General features: G+C 56.6%; 1 protein-coding gene across 2 annotated transcripts; it reads right to left on the bottom strand.

Annotated features, from left to right (window-relative positions):
* Window positions 1-1301: 1301 nt before the first annotated feature.
* On the bottom strand, window positions 1302-14402 carry HMG20B (high mobility group 20B). Of its 2 annotated transcripts, none has more exons than XM_044998473.1 (10): window positions 14345-14402; window positions 12828-12930; window positions 10102-10207; window positions 9485-9688; window positions 8905-9025; window positions 8688-8740; window positions 7817-7895; window positions 6977-7192; window positions 6193-6325; window positions 1302-5163 (listed from the first exon to the last, which is right to left on the bottom strand). In XM_044998473.1, the coding sequence occupies exons 2-10, from the start codon at window positions 12863-12865 to the stop codon at window positions 5151-5153; spliced, it is 963 nt and encodes a 320-aa protein (XP_044854408.1). In that variant the 5' UTR covers window positions 12866-12930; window positions 14345-14402; the 3' UTR covers window positions 1302-5150. The 2 variants fall into 2 exon arrangements, with proteins under 2 accessions (XP_044854408.1, XP_044854409.1); XM_044998474.1 differs by lacking the exon at window positions 14345-14402 and adding an exon at window positions 13078-13465.
* Between the last annotated feature and the right edge of the window lie 3281 nt (window positions 14403-17683).

Below are 17683 nucleotides of genomic sequence, written 5' to 3'. Positions count from 1 at the left end.
GCGCTCTGTCTTCATGCCACAGCTGCTGCCTTGGCTGACACCACCAAGTCCTTAGCCCTGCAGGAACTGCCTGGCTGCTAGGAGGATTCTGTTCCATCTTGTGCACCAGCAAAAGGGACAGCCAGGGTCCTACTGCAGAACTAGCTCTGCTGCGGCTGCTGAGGGAGGCAGGGGAACCCAGCTTGACTTTCAGATCCTAGGGGAGTTTGGGAGAAAATAAAAAGGCTCTTCTGCCAGGTGAGTTGAGTCACATTGATTTGGAATCATGGACTCCCATCCATTGTCCCAAGGGGACATTTGTGTTGCATCACCAGGACAGCCACTTAGACGGGGTCCCTGCCTGCCAGAGAAGGTTCTGGTTCCCCACACACAAAGTGGGCAGTGCGAGGCCTAAGCCACCCAGGGAGCACGGAACGACTGCAGGAGCGAACGCTGTGAACAGCGGCGGCAGAACTGGGCGCTGGTCACTGGTTCTGAGACACTTGGAAGCTCTATGGATCTGTGTCCTAAGGGGCACTTGTCCCCGCAGTATCTGCTCCAGAATCACATGCTGCACACAAACACTCCACTTCCCTCACCCTGAGCTCGTGCAGCAGCCAGGTCTCTAATCTCAAGTCATGTGTCTTGCCCAAGGTCACCCAGACGTCTGTGGCACAGCCAAGGAGGGGCCCAGATCTGCCAATTCCCAGGCCCTGGGCTTTACCCACAAAACCCTCCAGCCTCTGGGATGCTCCTCTTCAAAGCCCTTCGCAAACATTGTCATTCACCTCTGAAAGAGGGTTAGTCAAGCGAGAAGCCTCATTGCGAGGGCTGCTGAAAGCGAGCTCAGAGCAAGCACTGCTAAGAACGACTGGCTTATTTCTGGGTGTGCACCAGCCCTTCCAGACACCCTCGGTGCCCGGCTCGGAGCCAGAGGAGCAGCTCAGGAACAGGGGGTGTAGTGGGACCAGAGCAAGATGGCGGCTCTTAGTTCTGTTTGTAACGTAGAGCAGGCCCCCGCATCCCAGATTCACCCCGCGCCAAAGGAGGAGATAGCCAGGGGCTGGGCTGCTTCGTGGGGTCCCTGCTGAAGCACGAGACAGCGAGGGTTTTGGCTGTTCCAGCAGCCAGGTGTCACTCAGTGACAACGGGGGGACCACGGCAGTGCTGCTAGGGTGACCAGATGTCCTGATTATGGGGTCTTTTTCTTATCTAGGCTCCTATTACCCCCCACGCTGTCCCGATTTTTCACACTTGCTGTCTGGTCACCCTACACCCACCCAACATGCTCTGCCCACGATCCCACCCCTACCCCCCAACCACTTTCACTCAGGGAACACACTGGGTCTCTGCCCCATTTTTATTTGTATAAAACATCTCCCTGGCTGTTCCCAGGCACTGCAGGCTGCGGCCGAAGTGCCGCGACATGGAGACGCTTACCTAAACCAGCGCAGTTCTCGCTGTCGCTCCGTAGCGGACAGAGCATTAGCCCCAAGGGAGAGGCGACTGCTAATTGGAAATGGTGCTGTTACATGGAGTGCTAGTAAGAAAATAAGTCTCTCTAATTACATGATCGAGATCAGCGACTAACCCCACTTCAGGGGGACACTGAGTTAAGACACAGAGACCCCCGAGCTCTGCAGAACAGGGATGGGCGCTGCAGGTACGAGGGCAGCTCCTGCACAAGGGGAACTTTTAAGCCACTGACGTTACTCAGGTTTCAGAGCAGCAGCCGTGTTAGTCTGTATCCGCAAAAAGAACAGGAGCACTTGTGGCACCGTAGCGACTAACAACTATATTACGCTGAAATAGATGTGTTAGTCGCTACGGTGCCACAAGTACTCCTGTTCTTTTTGACCTTACTCAGGTGACGGAGAAGGAGAGGCACTGAAAATGCTGCTCAGTGGGCCCCAGTGGGTGCAGCTCCTGGAGCGCGCTGAGCACAGGGAGGGGGTAGCTAGGTGCCCCCACAGCCCCATCGCTGGAGTATCTCAGCCCCCTGCTGAGGCTGGGGAATCTGGCCTCACGCCTCCTCGGGAGGTAGGAAAGGGAGCCGCTCTCCCCTGCACCGCTGGAGGACGGCGAGGGGCAGAGAGCCGTATGATGTGCCCAGCGCGGGGAGTTTACCCAGAGCTCCCAAGCCAAGGCCCAGCCCTGCGACCACAAGGGCACGGCCCCTTGTAACTCAGCAGCTGTTCTCAGCCAAGCCAGACCTGCTATTCCAGGGCCTTGCAACCTCTGCTCATTTACAGACCCCTACAGAATCTTGAATGGAGGTGCAGACTCCTTGGGAAATCTTACAGTCTGGGGGCCCCCAAGGATTTGCAGGCCACTGGCTGAAAAGCACTGGGCTGTGGTAACGGCACCCTTTCGTGGACCCCTTAGACAGGCGGCGGCTCCCCAGGGCTCCGCGGAGCACAGGCTGAAAAGCACCGTGCTGCTGGCTGAGCAGGGCTGGGCTGGGCTGCTGCCAGGTGCCATGCTTGCGGACAGGCATTTCCAAGTGGTAGCACACACAGAGATGGTCCATCCCCAGGGAAGGACGGATCCTGCCACAGGTACCCGCAGTGCAGAGCACGCACCGTACTCCTCCCCCAGACACCTAGCCCTCCTTGCAGAGGAAACCTGCTCTCTGTGCCCGGTGTTGGCAGTGCCTGGTGCTAGGAGCTGCAGGCAAGTTGCCAGCACTGCCCTTGGCCCAGCAGTTTGGTCCCTACTCTGCCCACCAAAATGCCTGGAGAGGTGCTGTGATCGGATCTAAACCCCTCAGCCCAGAGCGTCACGCTCCAGCGCCATCTCTCACAGGCCAGCCCAACAGGAGGCTCCGGGAGGGAACTGAGCGACTCTTCGCTGCTCACCCAGAGGTTTGGTCACAGTCAACTTCCGCCTGGATTAAATAACTTTGTAAAAACGAATGAATTGTCCCAGCCGGGCCAGGCCTCCTGCCCCCAGCTGCGAGGACATTTGGAGCCAGACCACATCTCTGGCATTTACGGCAGACTGGCAAGTGTTAAGAGGTGAGCCCACGTCTGCACTGCAATTAACAACCCGTGGCTGGCCTGGGCCGGCTCACTTGTGCTTGCAGGGCTCGGGCTAAGGGGCTTTCGGGCTCAGTGCTCTGGGACGCTCCACCTCAAATGCCTGCACCACAACTACACAGGCCTGTAGCGCAGGCCCCGTGAGCCCGAATTAGCTGGCACGGTCCAGCCGCGGGTTTGAACCGCAGTGTAGACGTGCCCTCAGTGGCCATCCCTGGCGTGGTGTCTGCAGGATTGGCCAGGATGGAGCAGGGCTCCCACCCCTGCCCACGCACAGAGAACGGCGCCCTCCTGCCAGGGCACAGCTCTCCACTGCACTGCCTCCCTTCCCAGAGCTCCGGGCACCTACTGGGCAATGGGTGCTGTCTCCCCACCCTCAGCAGCCTCTGCCCCTCACGACTCCTGTGGGCTCAGGGCAGGATGGCAGGGAGTTGAACGTAACCCTGGAGACTTGGTGGGATATGACTACACTGCAGATAATGCAGGTGGTCTGAGCCCAGGCCAGCCCAGCCAGGGCGAGCAGCGCCCGACCTGTTACTATGCCTGTCCCGGCCCGGCACTCGCCCGCGTGTCACTAGGACTTCAGGGGCTCTTCCCAGCTGCTTTGTGCTGCAGTGAGCTGAGCTGCTCTAGGAGGCTTTCCCAGTGAATTGTCTGTCGTCCTGGGCACGCGGGGGACCTGTGGGAAGGCGCTGGAGGACTATCAGCACTGAGTGATTTAGCCTGCACCCGCACTGCAAAGCGGGCAGGTTGCCCGCCGAGTGAAAGCGGCACTCGGGCCAGCTAGCCGGGGTTGAGAGCACCACCAAACTCAGGGGACAGGGTTGTGTGTGGCCAGGAGGGGGTTGAGGTTCCACTGGGGTAAGAGCCTGGGTTAACTCAGCAGTGACCAGACAAGGGCCCATCTACACCACAGACCCAAATGCAGGCAGGGACCTGTTCCAGGCAGCAGGACTGTAACCAAACTGACCCAGTTGGTCCCATCCACGCCCCTTAGCTAACTAAGGCAGAGGACACCATGCTGAGAACAAGAGAGCTGGCCTGACCCCAGCCTGCAGACATGGCTTCCCCGGGCCCCCTCAGGCAGGGCTCAGCAGGGACTGGAAGGGCCAGCCCCATCATACTCAGTCATGCTATTTTAGGGATGGGGAGCAGAGCTCCCGTCCCACCACAGAGTGCCAGGATTGCAGCGCTCATCAGAGCGACAGCCCTCATGTGACTCAAGCGTGAACACCTGAGTCTGCAGACAGCCTGAAACAATTGCTCCAAGAGGGGTGAACAGCCCCCTTCACGGCAGTTGGTTAACTCTGAAACCTAATGATGGTAGTTTAAATGCCAACACTGAACCATTTCACTGCTGAGAGCTCGGGCTGGGTTTACAGACATTTTTTGTGTGGGGGGAAGAGGGAACCCATCTATTTTTGCCTGACCACTGATGCAGCTCTAAGAGAGGTTGCGCTAACATGGGCAGGACATGGCCTTATCATTGCTGTGTCCTCTTCTGCTCAGTGCAGGTCTAGGTGACACAAGGGTAAGGACAGCAGTGCCTGGTCTACACCAGCACCCTCCCAGCGACTAGCGCTTCTGCCCTGCCTTGGCAAGACAGACTTCTCCGTCACCTTGACAGCTGGAGGGTGGGGCCAGCCCGAGACACCCTGATTTACTGTCACAGTGAGCTGCCAGGGGCAGCTTTAAGGCTGTGGTTTAATTTAACGCAGCTGCTGGAGGATTTCCAGCATCGCTGCACAATCCTGGGGCCTCGCTGGAGAATCGAGGACCTGCTTGCAATGGGGCCTGCAGCGCTGCCGGGGCACTGCACTGAGCCCCAGCCCTGGCACTCAGCGAGCCGGGGCGCAGGAGGAGCCGAGAAGTGACCCCACAAGCTGCCCTGCTGTCCCTGCTTGGCGGCCTGCCCCTCAAGGCCCCACGGGGGCCTGGCCCACAGTTCTCAGCTGCATGGAAGGACCAAGAGTTACTCAACCCACTCAAAGCCCTTCTCCAGCAAAGATCTGTGCAAGGCGGAGGTGCTGAGCCGCAAGGCTCCAGCGGATTCCAGGTGTCAGGGCGGGTGGGAGGAGGTGGCTGAGGGTCCCAGTCCAAGTCAGCGCTGGGCCACAGGACACACCAGGCCTTTCATAAGTGTTCACTAAAACAGGAAGGAAAAACACGGCTTGCTTCAGCACTCAGCTCATTCGGCAGCTCGGGGGGCGGGGGAGCAGTGGTGTGGGGCCGGAGGGGCTCTTCCTCCCCAGAACAGGCACTGCCCCAGGAGCCTGCCTCCAGCCCACCCTGGAGACAGGGGGATTTCGGTCTCCATGGGACTGCCCACACGGGCAACAGTTCACCCCAGGGGCAGCTGCTGCAACGCAGACACCTGCCCCCAGGAAACCGAGCCAGAGCCAGCAGCTCACTTCACCTGTGGGGCAGCGGCCACGTCCAGTCCCCGCCAGGCAGGGCCGGCTCCAGCCAGCAAGCAGGAGCTCAGCACAGCTCTAGCGGTCAGCATGCCAATTCCCTGTGCCCCAGGGCAGTGAGACGGGGAGGAAATCTCAGCAGGGAGAGGGACCCCAGGACATACCCCGCCCCACAGTGGCCATTTAAAATGGGGGCCTCCCCTGGCCACGTGGCCCCCAAAATGTGGAGTTGCAAGCACCACGCAAGGACGCTGCCAGTCACAGGTCTGCTCAGCCTGAGCTGGCCTGTGGGTGCCCTGGGGGCCTTTGGGCTGTTCTACCTGCGTCCCAGGAAGGGGTGGCTGGCTGTGAGGGGCTGTCAGAACAGGCTTGGGGCCTAGGCAGAGCACAGCCATGCAGCGAAGATCCCCCCGCAGCCCCTGGCACCAGGGGTTTCCCCACTGGCGGCACCACCAGTGTGACATGCTGCAAGGGCCCCACATGCCTCCCTCATCCCCCCAAAATGGTCCAGGGGGAAGCCAAGCACCAGGGCAGCCTGGGTCGAGCCCACCACATCCTCCTCTCGCCTGCCGAGATCTGACTCACCCCCCTCCCCGCACCAATCCTGGCCTCACTCCCAGAGTTCTGGGTACTGAGCACCTGCCAGGATCAGCCCACAGCTACCATGGCCTATGCCCAGGCCAGGCGGGTCCCAGCCCCGCCAGTCACCAAACCCTGCAGGCCCCCGCCCTCAGGCCTGGCAGGGAAGAGCCCCCCCTCACCTGGCTATCCGGGAGAGGATCTCCTTGATGCGCACGACCAGCTTCTCATGCTGGAGCGGGTTGCTCTCGATGGCGCTGTGCAGTCTGGCCATGTAGAAATCCAGGGTGCCCAGCGTGGGGGTCTCTCCAGTGCCTGGGACAGGGGCCTGGTTAGCAAAGCACAGGAGCCCGGCCGGAATCCCGAGCCCAGTGCCCCCCGAGGCCAGCTGCAGCGATGCACGGGCAGCCCTGGAGGGGTCAGGACCGGCACTCTATGGAGGGCGGCAGGATGCCTCGCCCGTGGCCTTTTCCAGGGCGTTTCTACGCTGGGTGGAGGGCTCAGTTCTGAGGCCCAACCCCTTCGCCCCCTGCAACCTCTGGGTCAAACCCCAGCTGGCTCTTCACCCCCGGAGTGAGTTTACCACACGTGGGCGTGCTGGGGAGATCCCCACGGCCACGGCTGCTCTGCCACGGACACTTTCTCCGCCCTCTGCCCACACCTGCTGGCTGCATGCTGAGCCAGCCACACTCCAGCCTAGGCGGGGCTACGCTGCCAGGGGGCCAAAGAGACGCCTTTCTTCAGTGCCCCCATGGGGTGCTTTGGGATCCTTGGAGATGAGAGCGAAAAGGAGGGAGATTTCTGAGGCCCCGCGCCCCATCTCCAGCCGCCCCTCATGTGCAGAGTATCAGACCCCCGGGCTCCGCTTTCCAGTGACAGCCCAGCTGAGGCCAGAGGACTGCGCAGGGAGGGGCTCTCTGTAGGCCGTGTTCCCAGGATCCTCCTCTCTCTGCCGCCTGGGCTCACCTGGGATGGGGAGGGACGCGAAGCTGGTGGTCAGGGCCTGACGGACGGACTGGAGCTGCTGCTGCAAGGCCAGCGTCTGCCTCTCCTCCAGTGCCAGCTCCTGCTCCAGCTTCTCCTTGGCGCAGCTCATGCTCTCCGTGTGCTTCTGCAGGATGGCGTTCTGCTCCTCGAACTCCGTGTTCATCTTCCGCAGGCGCCGCAGCTCGGCCTCCCGCGCTGCCCCGCCGCAGACAGGAGGGAGGGAGGGTCAGTGCAGAGGAAGGGGGAGAGGCCAGCTCCCCCCAGCTTGAGCCAGGCCTGGGGCCAATGCCGGGCTCACACAGCAGTGCCGTCAGCGACTTCGGTTATGCCAGAGCCCATAGGATCAGGGCCCCACGGCGCTAGGTGCTGCCCGTGTTCTCGGCCCATCAACCCCCGCACCTGGCCCTGCTGGGCCAACTGAGGTGGAAGTCGACTCCGGGCAGGATGCTGGGATCAGCAGCTCTGTTCCGAGGGCTGCCTGGCACCCTGCCGTGACGCTGATGGGATCAGCAGGTGCAGGCCAAGTCCACAGGCTGCGACCCTCCTTGGGGCATTAGGGGTTGGGTGTGGCTTGCTGGGACGGATCAGGCATTGCCCAGCCACATGGGCCAGGTTGGGATCAGCTACAGCAAGCGCCAGGGGTCTATTTCCACCAGGGATCCTGGGCCCGCCCCCTGCTGGGAGGTGAGAGCACTGGGCACCACGGTCTCTAGCCTGGCCTGGGCTGTGTCGCTGATAGTATTCTAGGGAGCCCCACTGCGCTAGGCGCTGTGCAAACACAATGCAGGACGGTCACTGCCCCTCCCACAGGCTCGGTACCTTTGTTCTGGTCCAAGAACTCCTCGGTGAAGATGGGCACGTCAAAGGTGGAGAAGCCGTCCCCACCGCAGTCCCCGCCCTGGGCGGGAGCAGATGCAGGTTAACAGGTTGACTCTAGCCTGAGGGATGAACTTCCCTTTGCCTGGGCGGGGTTCCTGCCTCCCCTGGGTTACACACACGGCCCCTGCTCTGCTTCAGCTCAAGGATGGGGGAAGCCAGTGGGGCGTAAGGGCTCCTTCCAATCCCAACACATGGCCCCAGGGGAGCTGGTGGGTCCCGCACAGGCCGGGCGATAGTCCCGGGCTCGCCCCAACAGGCCAGGCCAAGCCATAGTCCCCAGCCGAGGCAGCTCCACATGGCACAGCTGAGCAGCTCTGTCTAATCCCAGTCTGCAGCCAAGATCCCCTCATGCCCCTCTGCCAGGGCAGGGTCACATGCAGCAAGTCTGCCAATGGCCTGAAGGACATTAGGGAGGTGGCAGGGGACAGGCAGCCCCTGGCACGGTCGGTGGATGTGTGGGCACAGGGGGGGGACAGACATGGACTGAGTAAGCAGCATCACCGGGGAGAGGAGGGGGCATGACACATGCACTGAGCTAAGGGCCATACAGCACGAGCCGGACACGCCTCACACCAGCCTAGCCTGGGCAGGAGCTGCCTGTGCCCTGCACGGAGTCAGGCCCCACTTCACCACTGCCACCCACCAGCCCGTGGCAGCCCTGGCAGGGCCCATGCAGCTGGACAGGATTTACCACCTCATGCTCTACGAGGGGCTCCGTGCTCCTCTGCTTCACTTCCCCCAGCTGGCACCTGGCACCCCAGCCCCTCCCGTGGGCACTGCCACCCTCCCAGAGAGCCGCCAGGGTCCTTACCTTGTGCGGGTGCCCGTTCAGCAGAGTGTTCACAGACACAGAACCAGCATCCTCTGGGGGCACAAAGGGGTCAGAGCTTACTCACCTCACCCTGCTGTGCCAGGCCCACCCTGCCAGCCCCTTCGCACCCCGGTGTCAGTGGGGGGCAGGGCAGAGCGCACCACGCTGGGCTCAGGGGCCGTGCCAAAGCCCAGCCCCACACGCCCCCAGCACCAACCTTTCTTGATCTTCTTCTCCTGGATCTTCTCTGTGCACATCTTGTAGGCCTCTGACTGCTGGTACTCCCGCAGCTCCTTCATGTACTGCTGCTTCTCGCGCTCCGCCTCGTCCAGGTACCGCTGAAATCAGCCGGGGTCAGGTGGGCACGCCCCACAGCGCAGGGAACGGGGCGAGGAGCAGCCCAGAGCCTGGATCCCAGCGAGGGGCCCAGCAGGCATTCCAGGGCGTGACTCCACGAGGCAGGGCCCTGCTCCCCTGATCAATGGCAGCCGAATCAGGCAGCCACAAGGAGTTCGCTGCTGGCTGGCACTCTGGCCTCGCTGAGCGGCCAGTCAGGGGGCTCCGTGTATGCCCTGCAGTTATGGAAGGGAACGGACCCCAGACCCACAGCACAGCAGCCCATTAGGGTACGTCCCGCAGACCCCGGCCCAGATGCAGCCTATCCTACTTGAGGTGCAATCTCAGCCGGCCCAACAGCCTGAGTGGGTCTGGAGCGCGGCTGTGAGCCAGGTCCCAGCTGGATGTGGCTGGGCTAACGTGAGGGGTCTCCTCGGATGCTCCCCCACCCCCCGCAGTACCTGCTTGTCCGTGGGCTGCAGTTTGCTCCATTCGGCTCCCAGCATCTTGGTGATCTCTGGGAAGGGCAGGTCGGGATGCTGCATGCGGATCTGCTCGCGGCGCTCGTTCAGGAAGCGGACGTAGCCAGTCACTGGGGCCTTGGGGCCATTGGGCAGGATCTTCTTCCTCTTCTTCCCTTTGGGCCAGCCCCTCTTCTTCACTGGCTGTCGCCCCACAGCAGGGGAGGGAAAGAAACCAATCACCATGCTGGACTGGATGTGTCCACAGGGGGAAGCGAGGACAGAGCACCATGCAGCCCCCTGCGGTGAGCCCTCCCGAGCCCAGGACTCCTGGCCTCTCTTCCCAGCCCCAGGCTGCAGCCACAAGGCCCCCGTACCATCTGCGGCAGCCTGGCACGCTGCACGGCTATGCTAGGACTACTGCAGGGTAAGCAAATGCATTTCTGTGGCACAACCCCCCAACAAAGCAGCTCCCTGCAGCGCTGTAAACCCAGCTGTCCCAGCACCGTGCGGCTGCATTCGAGCCAGCAGGAGCCTGGACGAGCCACAACAGGGATCCTGTGCCCAGGGCGGGCCGGGAAAGCAGACGAGCCAGATTACATCACAGAGGGGCTCACCTCCTCCTCGCCGTGGGGCTTCTCGCTGCTGGTCCGGGCAACTTCCCCCTTCTCCTGCTTGATGGCGACCAGGAAGTTTCCATGCTGGCCTTTGCCGGTGGCATGTCTGCAACCAGAGAGCTCGTGTCACACTGCAGGGAAGGAACTGCAGAGCCACTACTGGGATGGCATTGCTGGTGCACACCGCTACGCTCTTCAGCGCCTCCTGCTGGGAGCACTGAGCTTCCCACGCAGCCAGCACTCTCCACAGCCCTTCACAAGAGTGACTCCTACTGGGAGAAGCTGGGTGGAGGTAGCTGATGGCGACTTCCTCCCAATGCCAGAGCTCCCACACCCTTCCCCACAGCAGCCCTTGCTGGGACCAGTTAGCACTGTAGTAACTAGCACGGCCCAGGGTAATCTGGCGCACTCCTGCACAAGCTAGAGCCCAAGTCACGCCCTCTGCTGGCAGGTCAAGCAGCTGCAGAGAAGAGTCAGAACGAGAAGGGTTCTCACATGACTGAGAACTGGATCTAAAGTTATACTCCTCTGGGTGCCAATTCCAAGGGCCATCCGTCAGTCCTTGTACCCAGCGCATCCACTGATCTATGGCTGGAGACAACATTCCACACACCCCCCGGCACAGTATGGAGAGGAGGAAAGGGCTGGTGCTGGTGCATCATACAGCAGAGCTGTGCCTTCATCTGGAGCATCTTACACAAGCCACAGTCCAAGGCAGAACTGCAAACTAGGGCCCAGCTCCCGCAATCAGATATGCCCCCAGGGAACTCCAGTGGTGCTCCCCCTGAACAAGTCCAGTTCCAGGATCAGGATGAGCGAAGGCAGGAATTAGAAATCAAAAAGCAATCCATAAGAAATGTAAAACCAGGGAAGTAAATAGCAGCAGATATAACTTAGCAGTTATGAAGTACAGAAAATTAATAAGGGAAGGTAGACATCAGGGAAAAATCCATGGCTGGCAAAGCTAAAGACAATCAGAAGGAATTTTTTAAAGTATATAGGGACAAAAGAAATCCTAGCAAAGGTACAGACCCATTACTAGATGGAGAAAATAAAACTGTTAATGATGATGCAGAAAAAGGTTCTATATTTCTGCTCTGCAGTTGGAAAGAGGTAGTATGATATCGAGTATCATAGGAGCATGATGAAGTACTTTTGAGTCCATTAGTAACTAAGGAGGATGTTAAACATCATCTGCTAGGGATAAGTATTTTTAAATAAACAGGCCTGGCGAACTTGCACCTAAGAATCTTAAAAGAGCTGGCTGAGGAGATCTCGGAGGAGATGTTAATTTTTAGTACGTCTTGGAATACCAGGGAAATTCCAGAAGACTGGAAAAGAGCTAATGTTGTACCAATATTCCAAATGTGCAAGTGGGATGACTCAGATAATTATAGGCCTGTTAACCTGACATCAGTCCTGTGCAAAATAACAGAAAATACAAAATGATTAAGGCCAGTCAGCATGGGTTTATGGAAAACAGGTCCGGTCAGCAAGCCTGATTTCATTCTTTGAGATTACAAGCTTGGCCAACAAAAAGTAACTGTGTAGATGTAATCTGAGTTACTACTGCATGACATTCTGATTGAGAAACTAGTAGGCTCCACTATCTATAAAGCACTAAATGGATTCAGAACTGGCTAAGTGACAGATCTCAAAGGGTAGTTACCAGTGGGGAATCACCATCAAATAGGGGTGTTTCTAGTGGGGTTTCAGAGGGACTGGTACTAGGCTTGATGCTATTCAACATGTTCATCAATGATCTGGAATTAAATATAAAACCAGTGCCGATAAAGTTTGCGCATGACACCAAGACCGGCAGAGTGGTAACTAACGCTGAGGACAGGGCAGCCATGCAGAGTGATCTGGAGTGTCTGGTAAGCAGGGCCCATTCAAACAAAACACATTTTAATACAACCAAATGCAAAGTTATTCATCTAGAAACGAAGCAAGCAGGGTTTCCAAAAGGGTTTAGGGGTCATAATGGAGAAGCAACTCAACATGAGCTCCCAGTACGATACTAAGACAACAAGATCTTTGATCCGATCCTTGGACGTACAAACGGGGAGCAGCATGCAGGAGCAGGCAGTTGATTTTACCTCTGTATGTGGCACTGGTGAGACCAACACTGGAACTCTGCCTCTAGTTCTGGGGTCCACATTTTAAAAAGGCTCTTGAAAAATTGGAGAAGGTGCAGAAAAGAGCCACAAAAAATTATCTGGAAAAATGCCTTGCAGTGGGAGACTTAAAGAGCTCAATCTGTTTAGTTCATCACGATCAAGAGCTGACTTGATAACAGCCTACACGTACCTGGGGCGAAAATACCAGGGACTAATGGGCCGTTTAATCTGGCAGAGAGGGACAGACCAAGAACCAATGGCTGGAAATTGAAGCCAGGCAAATTAGAAATTAGGCCCAACATTTTAACAATGAGGCTGATTAACCATTGGAACAAACTACCAAGGGAGCCGCCACTTGCCTTTCTGGAAGATGCATTAGCCAAACAAGCTATTGGGCTCAATCCAGGGTAACTGGGTGAAGGTCTCTGGCCCTTGCTATGCAGGAGGTCAGACTAGATGATCTAATGGTCCTATCAGGCTTAAGCTCTATGAATCTATTACCTAGATTTGATTGCTGTCAGGCACTACGGGGCCTGTCAGCATCACCATGACCACAACAGTCGGCCTGTTGCAGTCTCGTAAGGGGAAAGAACCTGCAACACTTACAAGATCCCAGCGGCCAGCTGTTTTGCACCATGCGACATGACCAAGTTCTGCAGACACCAGCTAAGAGCACCAGGAAATGCTCAAGCAGCTCAGACCAGGCCACCTGTAATGTGCAATCAAGTTTCATTATGGACATTTCAGCAACTGGGCAGCAGGGAGAAAGGTTATTGGAAACTGGAGGTAGCAAACCTCAAACCCAGCAGCAACTGAGCAAGCTACAATCCAGCCAAAACAAGGCCCCAGTGCCCACCTGACACATCCCACTCAGGAGGAAGTATTGTCTCCTGCTCTGATGGCTCAGGACTCCTGGGTTCTATTCACAGCTCACATACTAGCTCATTGTGTGACCCTGGTCAAATAACTTCCCTTATCACCTCTAGAAGCAAAATGATAAATGTGAAAAACAAAACAAGGTTATTTAAATTGCAACCTTAACACTGCACTGAAAAGAAAAGATATTCAAGAGATACAATAATTTAAAGCAACGTTGGCACAGCACTTCATACTGAACAGTCTGACCAGCAGCTGCTTTTCTGTGCAGGCCAGGAGAGTGGATGTTGCTTGGGGAATTTCCCAGCTGAGTTATTTCAATTTATATAAGAAAAGATGCTCATTTGAAGCTCTACGTGCCCTGACCCACAACCCTACTAAAGTTCACAAGCGTAACACTATAACGTGAATTACAAGCTGCACCCTCAGAGTGCTTCACGGGCTTCTTCAACCTGGGGCACAGAGGCAGGGAATGACTTGTGCAAGGTCACCCAGTGAGTCAGTGGCTAAGGCAGAAACAGAATCCAGGCCTCCTGGCTCCCAGGCCCTGCATTGAGCACAAGTGGTCACTGCAATAGGAGAGTCACAGAGACAACCGGGAGAGAGGGGCGGGAGGGGGAGCTCTGCCCCCCCCCCCACCCCTTATTATAGCCCTTTATTGACTAACAAGGTCAGACCAGGGGAAGCGCACCCAGTCTAGGTTGGATATTAGGAAACACTATTTCACTAGGAGGGTGGTGAAGCACTGGGATGGGTTACCTAGGGAGGTGGTGGAATCTCCTTCCTTAGAGGTTTTTAAGGTCAGGCTTGACAAAGCCCTGGCTGGGATGATTTAGTTGGGTTTGGTCCTGCTTTGAGCAGGGGGTTGGACTAGATACCCCCTGAGGTCCCTTCCAACCCTGAGAGTCCATGAGTCTATGAGCAATGCCCCCCCGCCACCGCACCATCTGCAGCAGCTCCTTCCCAGGGGCTTCCTTCTAGCCCCCCAACCCAGGACCCCCGCACCCCCACCTCCTCCCCCAGCCCCCCCAACCCAGCCCCCCGCACCCTCACCTCCTCCCCCAGCCCCCCCAACCCAGCCCCCCGCACCCCCACCTCCTCCCCCAGCCCAGGACCCCCTGTTCCCCCTCCAACCCCCAGCCCCTCCAATCCCCCGCACCCCCACCTCCTCCCCCAGCCCCCTCCCTCTCCCGCCCCAGCCCCCCGCACCCCCACCTCCCAGCCCCCACCAACCGCCCCAAACTTCCCTGGCTCAGCAACCCCGTCTCAGTCTCAACCGCCCTTCCCTGCTCCCTCCACCCCGCCCGCCCGCGTTATGCTAATGAGCTACCCACAGCTAGGACTTGCATTGGCCATCCTCGGGGGCAATATGTAGATAAGGCAGGCGGTGATTGGTCAGGGAGGCCTCCGTCAGAGACAGAGGGAGGGGCTACGGCAGTGCGCGCCTGGCTGCGTCAAGTTCGGTTGCGCGCGACAGGGGCCCTAACCAATCAGAAATCGGTTTCCGGAGCCTCAGCGAGAGGAGAGGGTCTTAAAGGGCCAGTTTCCAAATATAATCGACTCCCCTCCCCCTCCCCAAGCCTCAGCCAGAGTCTGTGACCCACCCCCCCACACACCCCAGAGAGAGTCTATGACCCCCACCACACACCCTACATCCCCTAGCCCTCCCCCCCCAGGCAAGTTATGTACCCCCCCCCACACACACCCAGGCAAGTTCTGTACCCCCCCCACATACCCCCAGGCAAGTTCTGTACCCCCCCACACACACACATACCCAGCCAGGGTCTGTACCCCCCCCCCGGCAAGGTCTCTACCCCCCACAGCCACCAGCCAAGGTCTGTACCCCCCCATCCCCCAGCCAGGGTTTGTAGCCTACACACAAACACACCCCAGCCAGGGTTTTACTCCCCCCCACCCAACACACCCCAGACAGACTCTCTAGCCACCCCCAGCCAGGACCCCCCAACCTCCCCATCAGGGCTCCCACCCCCCAGTATGCCTCCCCCATACAGCCAGGACTCCCTACACTTGAAGAGACACAAAACTTGCTTGGTTCTTGCCAAGCCTCCAGCATTTTGTGAACCTGCCTCAAATCGCACATGGCGGTCTGCCATTTTTGGCCTTGGCTGAGCATCAAAGGAGCCCCAGAAAAGTTGTCAGGGTCTGCAAACCCCCGAGGTGGGAAACGGGCACCAAAGGCTCCCAGGCATCCCTGAGAACCAGAAGCTCAGAGCTGTGCACAGACACAACGTCAATACCCAATGGCCGCAGTGGATCTGGCTTCAGGGCTGTTTTTAAAACCATCTTCAAGGCACAGATACAAAATAGATTCACTTGGTCATCATCTCTTGCCATGCTAGTAACATGACAATGCCCCAGCCCAGATGTGATGCTTCCCAGGAGGACCTAGGGCTGGGAGGCTCCTTGCTACCACCTGCCCTTAGCGTGAGGAAGCCTCGTCAGTGCCTGCTGGGGGTTAGCTCCCCAACTCCCTCTCTCCCCAAGTTAGCTACTGGCATGTTCCAACCCCCTGAGCTCTCCAAGCGTCTCCCTGGAGCGTCCATCACCTGGTTCACTGGACACTCGCAGTATTCACAGATTCACTGCTTCCAAAGAAACAGTTTCACCTCGGATCACCAGCTTCGCCTTGGATCACCGTTCCGCTTAACACACAGTGCTCAGATCTTTTCATAGCAGGGATCGGCAACCTTTGGCATGCGGCCCATCAAGGAAAGCCTCTGGTGGGCTGGGTCAGTTTGTTTTCCTGCTGCATCCGCAGGTTCGGCCGATCGCAGCTCCAGGCCAATGGGGGCTGCAGGAAGCGGCGCAGGCCAAGGGATGTGCTGGCCGCCCTTCCCACATCCCCCATTGGCCTGGAGTGGCAAACCGCAGCCAGTGGGAGCCACAATCGTCTGAACCTGTGGACGTGGCAGTTAAACAAACCAGCCCTGCCTGCCAGGGGCTTACCCTGACGGGCCGCGTGCCAAAGGTTGCCGATCCCTGGTTTATAGTGAAATCAGGCCTAAGTTTACTGAACTGAGCCTAGACACTCAGGCAGTAGCAAGTAGAAATATTGGAAACAAATGGTTACATATAAACCAAAATGCTAACAAGCATTCTAGAGTCTTGACCTCCTTAACAAGATACTTTCATAGCCTGTGGAATATTGCTCACCAGCATTTTCCAGCCAGGCTGGCTGTGACCCTCCTTTCATAACACAAACATCTGTTGATTTGCCTCCTGGATGGAGGAGCCTGTGTTTCCTTTTGCCCTCCAGATATACCCTAACAATCCTGTCTCTTTAGTCATAAAGAGGATACTCCTGCCATTTGGTTTATCCTGGGATGTTCCTCTCTTGTAGATTTCACAATCTTTTCTTCTGCCTAGACTGACACAGACTGGGAGGTGTGCCTCTGTGACGTCCTGCCTGAAAGGAACATGTCTGAGATACATCACCTTCTGGTGATCTGCCTTCATTTTCAACATAGATACTAGGGCTGTCGATTAATCACAGTTAACTCATGCGATTAACTCAAAAAAAATTAATCACGATCAATTGTTGTTTTAATTGCACTGTTAAACAATAGAATACCAACTGAAATTTATTAAATATTTTGGATGTTTTTCTACATTTTCATAAATATTGTATTCTGTGTTGTAATTGAAATCAAAGTGTATATTATTTTTATTACAAATATTTGCACTGTAAAAATGATAAACAAAAGAAATAATATTTTTCAAGTATCAGAGGAGTAGCCATGTTAGTCTGGATCTGTAAAAAGCGACAAAGAATCCTGTGGCACCTTACAGACTAACAGAAGTATTGGAGCATAAGCTTTCGTGGGTGAATACCCACTTCTTCACCCACTATTCACCCACGAAAGCTTATGCTCCAATACTAGTATTTTTCAATTCACCTCATACAAGTACTGTAGTGCAATCTCTTTGTCGTGAAAGTGCAATTTACAAATGTAGATTTTTTGTTACATAACTGCACTCAAAAACAAAACAATGTAAAATGTCAGAGCCTACAAGTCCACTCAGTCCTACTTCTTGTTCAGCCAATCGCTAAGACAAACAAGTTTGTTTCCATTTACGGGAGATAATGCTGCCTGCTTCTTATTTACAATGTCACCTGAAAGTGAGAACAGGCATTTGCATGGCACTTTTGTAGCTGGCGTTGCAAGGTATTTATGTGCCAGATATGCTAAACATTCATATGCCCCTTCATGCTTTGGCCACCATTCCAGAGGACATGCTTCATGCTGATGACGCTCTTGGAAAAAAATGTGTTAATTAAATTTGTGACTGAACTCCTTGGGGGAGAATTGTATGTCCCCAGCTCTGTTTTACCCACATTCTGCCATATATTTCACATTATAGCAGTCTCAGATGATGACCCAGCACGTTGTTCATTTTAAGAACACTTTCGCTGCAGATTTGACAAAACACAAAGAAGGTACCAATGTGAGATTTCTAAAGATAGCTACAGACACTTGACCCAAGGTTTAAGAATCTGAAGTGTCTTCCAAAATCTGAGAGTGACACGGTGTGGAGCTTTCAGAAGTCTTAAAAGAGCAACACTC

Source organism: Mauremys mutica, chromosome 24 (assembly GCF_020497125.1).
Source record: "Mauremys mutica isolate MM-2020 ecotype Southern chromosome 24, ASM2049712v1, whole genome shotgun sequence".
NCBI lineage: Eukaryota > Metazoa > Chordata > Testudines > Geoemydidae > Mauremys > Mauremys mutica.
The sequence above is the reverse complement of the archived record's forward strand: the minus strand, read 5'-3'. Positions and strand labels throughout refer to the sequence as shown.

Excerpts from the sequence above, each read along its gene's own strand:
- HMG20B (XM_044998473.1), bottom strand. The coding sequence starts at position 12,865 with ATGTCGCATGGTGCAAAACAGCTGGCCGCTGGGATCTT. Across the intron at positions 9,026-9,484 it reads TGCAGCCCACGGACAAGCAG|CGGTACCTGGACGAGGCGGA; the intron begins GTACTGCGGGGG and ends GGCTGATTTCAG. Across the intron at positions 7,896-8,687 it reads TGAACGGGCACCCGCACAAG|GGCGGGGACTGCGGTGGGGA; the intron begins GTAAGGACCCTG and ends GCTCCCGCCCAG.